The 9393-nt window shown below is 43.3% G+C and overlaps 1 protein-coding gene across 12 annotated transcripts; it reads left to right on the forward strand.

Annotated features, from left to right (window-relative positions):
* The first annotated feature begins 380 nt into the window (after positions 1-380).
* Positions 381-4060, forward strand: LOC147641245 (uncharacterized). 12 transcript variants are annotated; one of them, XM_086819574.1, is made up of 8 exons: positions 381-512; positions 1990-2231; positions 2359-2494; positions 2685-2815; positions 3112-3192; positions 3335-3410; positions 3508-3609; positions 3703-4060. In XM_086819574.1, the coding sequence occupies exons 2-8, from the start codon at positions 1998-2000 to the stop codon at positions 3786-3788; spliced, it is 846 nt and encodes a 281-aa protein (XP_086675700.1). In that variant the 5' UTR covers positions 381-512; positions 1990-1997; the 3' UTR covers positions 3789-4060. The 12 variants fall into 12 exon arrangements, with proteins under 12 accessions (XP_086675700.1, XP_086675749.1, XP_086675732.1 ...); XM_086819623.1 differs by having other exon boundaries at positions 2362-2494; XM_086819606.1 differs by having other exon boundaries at positions 384-512; positions 1993-2231.
* The last annotated feature ends 5333 nt before the right edge of the window (positions 4061-9393 follow it).

Below are 9393 nucleotides of genomic sequence, written 5' to 3' on the forward strand. Positions count from 1 at the left end.
GAGAAGGAGACAATTTCTTGTCAGGTCAGCCTTTGGTATGTCAATAAATAAGTCCCAAGGACAAACATTGAGAGTATTGGGACTTTACTTGGCCACACAAGTATTCACACATGGACAGTTGTACGTTGCTATGTTACTTGTTAGATCATCTGATGCTGGTTGCTCACTACGTAGCTTGCCACCACATTCGTGAAGAATATAATAGATAAGAGATAATACATTTCTTTGAATTAGTTGAGAACCCATGCTTTGCAAGTCTTTTGAGGCTTCCAAAATCAAATTCTACCTAAACTTACCTCCAAATTCTTGCCACATGGCAGCTTTGTGAAACTCTTCCTTAAGATAATATAATATAGAGCAGAGATTTTTTACCCTCTTTAAAAGGGCAATGGAACATTGACACGTGGCATACAGGTTTGTTGCGTCAAATTTCTGGAACGTTCTTGACACGCACAATTAGAGACACAAAGTACCTTTTCATGAGAGAGTGCGCCAGTCGGCCTTCTATCCAGGTAGAGTTTTTTCTGTGCATTGGTAGGGTTTCTGATCGTTTTTCCGATCGCGTTGGCTTTGACTCCACCGCTAAGGTTTCGAATCCCCTGACTTTGATAAGTTTCATTTCTCTGAACGTACGTATCGCTAGTTTCTTTGTGAATTTCTGTGATATTAATTTGGCTTCTATGGCGATGCCATGATCTCTGGTTCATCATGGCTTTGTTATTTAGGGATAGGGTTTTGTCTCACAAGATCATTAAGGTTTGCATTTCTGCTGCTGACTGAACATGACTTGCCGGATGCCTGTACATATTTGCCTGTTTTCTTGTTATTTTCATGTATTGCAATCAAGGTTTGGTCCCGCTAGGTTATTTGGAAGAAACTTTTTATGGAATACGGTAGGTGAAGTCGTTTATGAATGGTGGATGTATGCCCTAATCAGGGTGTGTCTTTTGGTGGGAGAAAAGCTTTATGGATTAGGGTAAATGTTGATGCAAGCAGGGCATAATTTGTTTTTAGGAGCTTTTCCCCTGCATAAGGAGAAAATGACTTCGCTAAGTAGGTGAAAGGCCCTGGGGAAGCGTAGTAACTGACCTTCTATTGTTGCCCCAGCCTCACAGCAACGTGAGAGGTGTTTACAGGCTGAGCGCTAGATTTCTTTTCTAGCATTGGAGTGGGCAGATGGCTTACAGATTAGGGAGCTGGACACCATGTTGATCTCTCCCAAGAGTTTGGACTGATCTCAGCCTGGTAGACTCATGGGCTGGGAGCCTGATTTATTGCGCTTGAATTGTTGCAGCCTTTGGAAGCTTGAATGGGGTTGTTCAAACCTGTGTGGCTATAGTAGCTGGCTGGGGAGCCAGGGGTGGGACACAACGGGTCTCTGCGCGCCTTGATGTGCCTACTCCCTTTCTTCCGATTGGCCCTGAGGTTAAAAAATAAATAAATCATTTTGTGGGGGGTTTTGCATGATGTATGGCTGTTCCTGCATATTGATTTCGTGATGCGAATGCATTTTAACTGCTAAAGATGCTTTTTCCTCCATGGGGAATATTTTTTTTTTGTCGACAATGCTATTTTTTGATTGGTACTCCTGATATTAAAACTTTAAAGTAGTTGGTCTTGAGCTGTGGTTTTCATGTTTCATTTGATGTCTTTTATTCAACATAACGAGTCCTTGTATTAAGTGATTCCTTGTTATTAAGTAAATCTATTACATGTGTAAGCGATTGTGTTACATTATATGATACTCATAAATTAAGAATTAATTGTATTTGGGCAAACTTTACTTAAAGCTAACCAGCAGATGTGGTCCTAGCATATTATATCATGGTAATCTGAAGTGTTGTAGCTATCATGAACGAACATTAATTATTTACATAGCAGGACCAACTTGGTTTTTCTGTGTAGTCTTCTCTGATAATGGCATATTAGTCTCTGCCATCAGCATTTCATGGATACAACCTAAGGAGCTCTTAGCCTTTCTGTCTGCAGCAGCAAAGATGCAGAATTCAAGTGGAAACAGACGGATGGATGCCTTATCAGGAGGCTCTCACAATTCCCTCATAGGATCTGGATTTGGAAATGGAAACAGTCGCTTCTCCAATTTCTTTGATCAGGATCCTTTCGATGACCCATTTTTCCTAAGACCTTTTGGCAGCTTTTTCTCTTCGACAGATGATTTCTTTGAACCTTTCCAACGATCTTTTGGCATACAAAGGCAAGATGCCCAACAGGTACTGGTTTTGGTAGAAAAGTTGTCTAATGAAGATGACTGCTCTTGGCTTTGATGTTTTTCCTATACATTCCATGCTCTCTTAGGCCAAAGGTCTTTCAAATGCTTGTTTTCAACATCCTGTGCAGCAGCAACTTTCTAGAGGGCCGGTGATTGAGGAGCTCTCAGAAGACAATGAGGATGCAGATGCAGCCCGATCCAAGTCTAGGCAGGAGCCAATTGTAGAGCATCCTGATGATGTTGCCACAACCTATCACAGTTCAGGTATATGTACCAATAATTTTTTGCTTTTTATATAGCTCTTTCTTGAATATGGACAGTCTATTTCTGCTGTTTAACACCTCCGATTCCATTTCATGCCTACAAGTTTTCACGATACTGTTGAGGTATTTGCATTCCCTCTCTTTCGCTACACTGAAGTATTGGCATTAATCACTAAACTGTATGCATGCAGCTTATGTGAGAGAGAGAGAGATGCGACCCAAAAACTTTTGCCAGAGTTATAGTTTCTCGTCTGTTACATATGGAGGACCACGAGGTACCTACTATAAATCCTCGACCACACGGCGTACTGGTGCAGATGGGGTAAGGATGTATTTGTTATCTCGTTTCAATGGAATGTGTGGTTGATTTTGGTTTCAATCCCCTGAACCATCAGGACTAATGGGCTGCCTTGCTTACTCTTAAATTATGTACATAAATTGTTTTACTGAAACTTTAAGAGTAAGCAAGCTTTGGATGTCTTTTCTGGGGGAAATGTTTGTATAATCTCGATGTGTGGTGGTTCTTTCTACATGCAAGCTCCAAGCATCACCAATTCTTCTTCCTTGTGGATCTTCTTGAGTATTTAAGATTTAGACTGGTTAATCTTTGCATTGCAGCTGATCGAGGAAGAGCATGAGGAGAAAGATTCCAGGACTGGCAAGGAGATAAATCAGATATTGCGTGGTCTTGGGAACAAGGTGATTGCTGTTGAAATGTATTTAAGAACGGGCAATCACTTTGTTGGCTCAATTTACTTGGTGATGTTTTGAAGTTTGTAAATAAAAATATTCATAGTATATACTGGGAAAATGTTCTCAAATTGCTGCTTTATCTGGTCAGGGTCATGCCGTCACCCACAAGCGGGATGAAACAGGCTCAGAGAATTATGTGGAGACATTGCACAATCTGACTGAAGGTGCAAAAATTGCATTGTATATTTCGAACATGCAAGCATCGCAATGTGGGCAATTGAGGTAGCAATCTTTTTCTTTTTGATATATTGATACTTGCAGAGGAGAAAACGGAGTTTGATGAAACTTGGAGAAGGCAGGCAGAGAAATATCTCCCGGGACGGAGCAAGAGCTATGGGCGGATGCTGGGAAATGATCACTTTGGTAGCCCTAATATATCTTGTGCATTGTTAACAGTTTTATTTGGGTTTAATCTCCAATTCAAGAAATAAATTTTCTGGCGTTTGCATTTTGTAGAGAGGGCAAGGCAGAAAGAGTCGAAAGCTGCCTTGCCATCTACCAAGGAGTCAACTTGGAGGTGGCCTTGGGCAAAGAAAGCATGAAGGAATGAGTAACATCTTCGATTATTGGACTCTTCAAAGGGACAACGATTGACCATGTACTTTGAATTCGAAGATTGTATAGTCTATATCAGGATTTGGCCTGGAGATGAGTTGGCACATTGGTACACCATTAAAGAGTAGATTAGCCTATGCAGGTTAAGGTTTGATGTTTAGTCAGATATATTATCTGTATGCATCATAAGAGGCTTTACTCCTATTAGAACTTTGTCAAGAAAGAACTAAGGCTAACATGCATATTTTCAGTTTCGAAATTCCTATTAGAACTTTGTCAAGGAAGGAGAACTTTGAAAACTAAGGAAGAAGGCTGACATGCATATGTTCAGTTCTAATGAAAATTTGCTAAGTAACATTGTCGATGGATAATTACCTGCACCATCGAGCGGTGTAGTGGAGTGCAATGCAAGAAGGATAGAGATCACAATGCTATGTGATAAGAAATTAAGGCTAATCATGAAGCTGATTGTGTATACAATGTGCATGCATATACATATATATATGTATACATGTATACATATATATGTATATATGAATATACATATACATGTATATATACATATACATATATATATATATATGTATACATGTATATATATAAGTGGAACCATCGCGATTCTTTGGCATTCGAACCTTTGCACCTCTTCGGACTTGGTTCACCTTGACTTGAGTGCTCTAGCTTGCCTTGACACCAAAACTTGATTTGCAATGCTCTAGCCAAATTGCCATGAAACTTGTTCAGGTGGTCTTGACCTTTAAGTCTGAGTATGCTTGTTTCCGTTCACTAAGGCGCAAAGTCCATCCACTTAGTCTTGCTTGGGTCCCCATGACCTCGACATTAGCTTCGTTTCTTGACTATGCACCATCACTTTGAACCTTTGCGTTTTGAGTGTGTCCTTCCGTACTGTGAAGATCCCAGTCTTCTTAGATGTCACTCCAACAAGCGTTGCTTGGACGGCTATGTTCCAAGTTTTACTTGCTTGAATTCCGTCTCGGGTAGTATCTTTTGCTTTCTTTGGCTGGATATGAGTGCTTTCCACAACCAAGTTGCCTTCGAACTTCAGTGAGCCAATTGCCACTCTGTCCCTCCCAACTGCATGCACACTGCCACTTGCACATCCAGCTGTTTCCATCTTTAGGTAACCTGGGCCAAGTATCCCTTTGGACTTCAATGAAACGACTGTCACTTCGCCTCACCCAACCATCTGCACAATTGTCGCTTTGCACAAACGGTTGTTTCCATCTTCTGTTAGCCTTGGCGAGCCAAACGACTCGGGTCCACTTGCCCAACTCCAGTTGTACCTGTTCACACACGTGCTATGTGCCTGGCACCACGGTTCCATGTCCTATGCTTGAGCGCTTGTAAGTAGTCACCTTCATCAAACTTGTTTTCCAAAGTTCTTCAACTCATGAGCCGTATGACTCAAGTCCACCTACTCAAATCCAGCTATACCTGTTTACTCCCTCATACAGAGTGCTATATGCTCGGCACTACGGTCCTTGTCCTGCACTTGAAGTAGTCACCGTCTTGATACCTGTTTTCCCAAGTCACACAACTCTGTGCCTCTGCAGTCCTTGTTGACCTGATGTGGCACGTTCTCGCTCAAAGAAACTTCGCCCTTCCCGGATTGCTTTAGTTCGGGCCGTCATGGGTTCGAAAGCGCTTGTGGCACCTTAGAACCCATGGGTGTTGCCGAGGTGAAACAAACGTGCGCCACTTGATGGCTCGCACGTTGACCTTGTGCTCCGCTTCACGGCCAACAGAGTCGCTTCCTTGAACCACTGTATGGCCCTCTTTCCTTTATTGAGATCAAAGACCCGGGGCTCTTGGTGCCATGTCTCAGCCTTACCCTCACCCGAGTGTGGTTTTATTCAGTATTGCTTTATTCGGGCAGCTCGTGCACCACGATGGGCTACACAACCACATGGGGACCGCTCACGGTGGCTCTTAGTGCCTTGCCAGGCCTTACCCTCACCTAGGCGAAGTCTTGGTGTTGCGGTTGGCGGGTGACGCGTGTGCCTCTCCTAGACTCCACGGCCACAAGGGGGACCACTCTTGGTTCGGAGTGTTGCGTGCAGCAGCCTGCATGGCCCAGGGATCTTGGTGCCTGCCTTAGGACTTACCATCACCTAGGCGGAGAACTCTTTGTTGCCTTTGGGGTCATGGGTCTCTTGGTGCCGTCTTTGGCCTTACCCTCACCCGCATGCCCGATGGGTGCCACCATCATTACATCTTTCGAGTTGGTTATCATACTGTAGCTCGGTGGTCTTTGTGCTTTGCCACCATCATTACATATTCCGGGTTGGTTATTGTACCGTAGCTCGGTGGTCTTTGTGAAGGTATGTTGCTTGGCTCTTGTTAACTTGAAAGGGTTGTTGACACCTTCTGTCTCACCTTGCTTGGCACTGCGAAGGAGTGCGGGGATCGGCATGCTTGCCTCACCCGAAGTTATCCTTTTTTGATTTGAGAAGGGCTTCGGCTCCTCGGGCCTAACCCGTGTTTTGGCACTGTGAAGGAGTGGGCTCCCGCTTTGTTGCGTTCACCCTTTTGCTTGATCCTTCATGATCTGAGAAGGGCTTCGGCTCCTCCGACCTAGCCCATGTTTTGCACTGCGAAGGAGTGCGGGCTCCCGCTTTGCTGCGTTCACCCTTAGGCTTGATCTTGAATGATTTGAAGAGGGATCGGTTCCTCTGGCCTATGCCATGCTCTGCACTGTGGAGAAGTGGAGGCTTGTGCTTTGCTGCATCTGCCTAAGACACAATCCTTTATGATCTGAAAGTGCTTCGACCCCTCTGGCATATAACCCGTTTGCATCGTGATGAGAGAGGGTGGCTCCATTGCCACAAGGCACACCATGGCCGAACGCCTTTGTTGCTTACATGTTTCCCAAATGATTGGCTTGGCGGATTTTATTTTGCTCTTTCTCTTGGGCACCACACCAACACGATGTTCCATTCCGCCGCATCCAGCTTCTTAGCATAAGCAAACCTGGTCCCATAACTGACGCTGTCTCTGCATGCGTGGCCCCTTTGATTCCTTCTTTCCTTGACCTTCAAGTGGCCACCAGCCCTTGTTCCCCATTTGAGGTGCTGTCGATCTATAAAGTGCCATTTTATCTCATTGTTTGTCTCATCGTTTTCTTTAAAGCATCACCTTCCCTTGGTGGTAACTTTGAAAGATCTTGAGCCCGCTGTTCTTCTTTGTTTGAAGTGCTGACAGCTCTACAAGGATCCAGTTGCATGCTTCTCTACTCAGCTCATGTGCCAACATCTTTAGCTGGACTTGCACCCGGAAACCTTACCTCACATGGAACCCAATTGTACAACACTGGCCTCATGGCGTGTCGGCCAACTTTGGAATCTCTTCAAATGGACCGCGCAGTTGCGATCCCCTTGGAGAGTTGATCAATATATATATAGGTATGTATGTATGTATGTATGTATATGTATGTATACATATATACATATATGTAATGTGTGTATACACACACACACACACACACACACACACACACACACACACACATATATATACATATATGTATGTATGTGTATGTATATATATGTCACGCAAAAGCTTTGAGAGTATTCTTTCAATCGTAAACACCACCAAGAACATGCTGATGCAGAAACAAACAAAAGAGAGTAGAGAGACTTGGAAATTTAGTATATCATATATTACAAAAAGGTACATGAATTCTTGCAGTCATGGGTTGCCTTTTGGAAAAGGTAGAATATCCTAACACTAGTCCTATGTCTAGGCCCACACCCAAGAGGGAGTGAATGAATAAAACGATGAGCATGTCTTTTATAGGCCTTGGAAAAATCTAGAGATCAGGTCGACTGCTGGCAGGTCGGCTAGCCGCTTGGACACCAATATCACTAATGAAGTACCCGATCTGTTTTGATGCAGTCGACACAGCCTCTTCTTGCATTCCATGTAGCTGACAGGTCATGTCCACTCCAGTCCATCACTTGCCATAACTTGCACATCCATGCTCCAAAATCTTGGTTCTATCTGGTTCTTAATCCTTCTTTATCTGGTTACACTCTAGGATTAGTCTTGAGATTATTATGTACATGTACATGTGCATGCACATGACATCCCCCTCTACTAAACTTGATGATGGGATTTCAATCTGTCTTTCGTGATCATCCCATTCTATTCTCGGAATCCCCTTGTCATCCTTCCTACTTTGACAACCTTTTCATCGAACACCCGGTCTGGTCTCCAAATCCACTAACTCTAATGATGATCTATGCATCTGTTCCATCCAATTCCCATTCCGTTCTTGCCCTGTCCTTGGACACAGTCTTTGGTCTTATTTCCTGAGAAATGACTCTTGGCACTATCACTCCACCCCTTGGAGGATCAAACTCCCTTGGAACCGTTGCCTGAAAGCCTTTCTTGGGTGCCCCAAGTGGCACCCAACTCACATGACTGCCATGCTCTTGGGCTTTGTGGAACACCACCAACATACCTCTTGGGAGTTCTTCCATGTCTTGTGTTCCTTGCTTTGGGCCTCATACTTGTGCACTTTCCTATACCTTGGACTTGTATATAGCTTCATCTGGGATTGAATCAGTGTTTAGCCTTGCTGAGCCTAATGCTCTGATACTAAGGTCACGTGGAAGCACTGAGAGTTCTTTAAGTCCTAAACACCACCAAGAATATGCTGATGCAGAAACGCAAATGGAAGAGAGAGTAGAGAGAGAGAGAGCTGGAAATTCAGTATATCATATAGTACAAAATGGTACATGAATCCTTGCAGCCATGGGCTGTCTTCTGGAAAAGGTAGAATACCCTAACACTAGTCCTCTGTCTAGACCCACACCCAAGAGGGAGTGAATGAATAAAACGATGAGCAAAAGTGCCTTTTATAGGCCTTAGAAAAAGCTAGAGATCTGGCCGATTGTTGGTCGGCTAGCTATTGCCTAGACATCAATATCACTAATGAAGTACCCGACTTGTCTTAATGCAGCCGACATAGCCTCTTCTTGCATTCCATGCAGTTGACAAGTCATCATGTCCACTCCAGTCCATCACTTGCCATAACTTGCACATCCATGCTCCAAAATCTTGGTTCTATCTCAGGTTCTTAATCCTTCTTTGTTTGGTTGCACTCTAGGATTAGTCTTGAGATTATCATGTAAATGTGCATGCACATGACAATATATATAAAATCTCTACACCTCGCTGATATATGCTAGGCTAGGACTTAGTTTTCCAAGACTGCATAAATAAATACTCTTCATGATATACAAGCATTTTGATGCACTCATTGGAAAATGGCTTTGACATACATTCTAATTGTGCATTAAGATGACCCGACTTCTTACCATAAACAAGAACTTCCACATCCTCCATGCTTAGGCTATCCACGCGACGTTCACTACGATTTGCTTTCTTTCCCTTTTTATTTACTCGAATCATCTCTGGATAATATTTTCTTGATAATGCATCATCTCCATTGACCTTGTAGTACCACTGGATCTCAATTGAGCTTACTTTTCCATTTTCCTCAAGGACTTTAAGTATCTTTGCCAACCAAAAAAGACATCCGCTTTCATCATCTGTTGCTAACACTGC

Source organism: Cibotium barometz, chromosome 2 (genome assembly GCF_041138505.1).
Source record: "Cibotium barometz isolate CiBa-2024 chromosome 2, ASM4113850v1, whole genome shotgun sequence".
Classification (NCBI taxonomy): domain Eukaryota; kingdom Viridiplantae; phylum Streptophyta; class Polypodiopsida; order Cyatheales; family Cibotiaceae; genus Cibotium; species Cibotium barometz.

Coding starts and splice junctions, on each gene's coding strand:
- LOC147641245 (XM_086819574.1), top strand. CDS start 1,998: ATGCAGAATTCAAGTGGAAACAGACGGATGGATGCCTTATCAGGAGGC. Junction 2,232..2,358: donor AAAGGCAAGATGCCCAACAG/GTACTGGTTTTG, acceptor CATCCTGTGCAG/CAGCAACTTTCTAGAGGGCC. Junction 3,610..3,702: donor GCTGGGAAATGATCACTTTG/GTAGCCCTAATA, acceptor TGCATTTTGTAG/AGAGGGCAAGGCAGAAAGAG.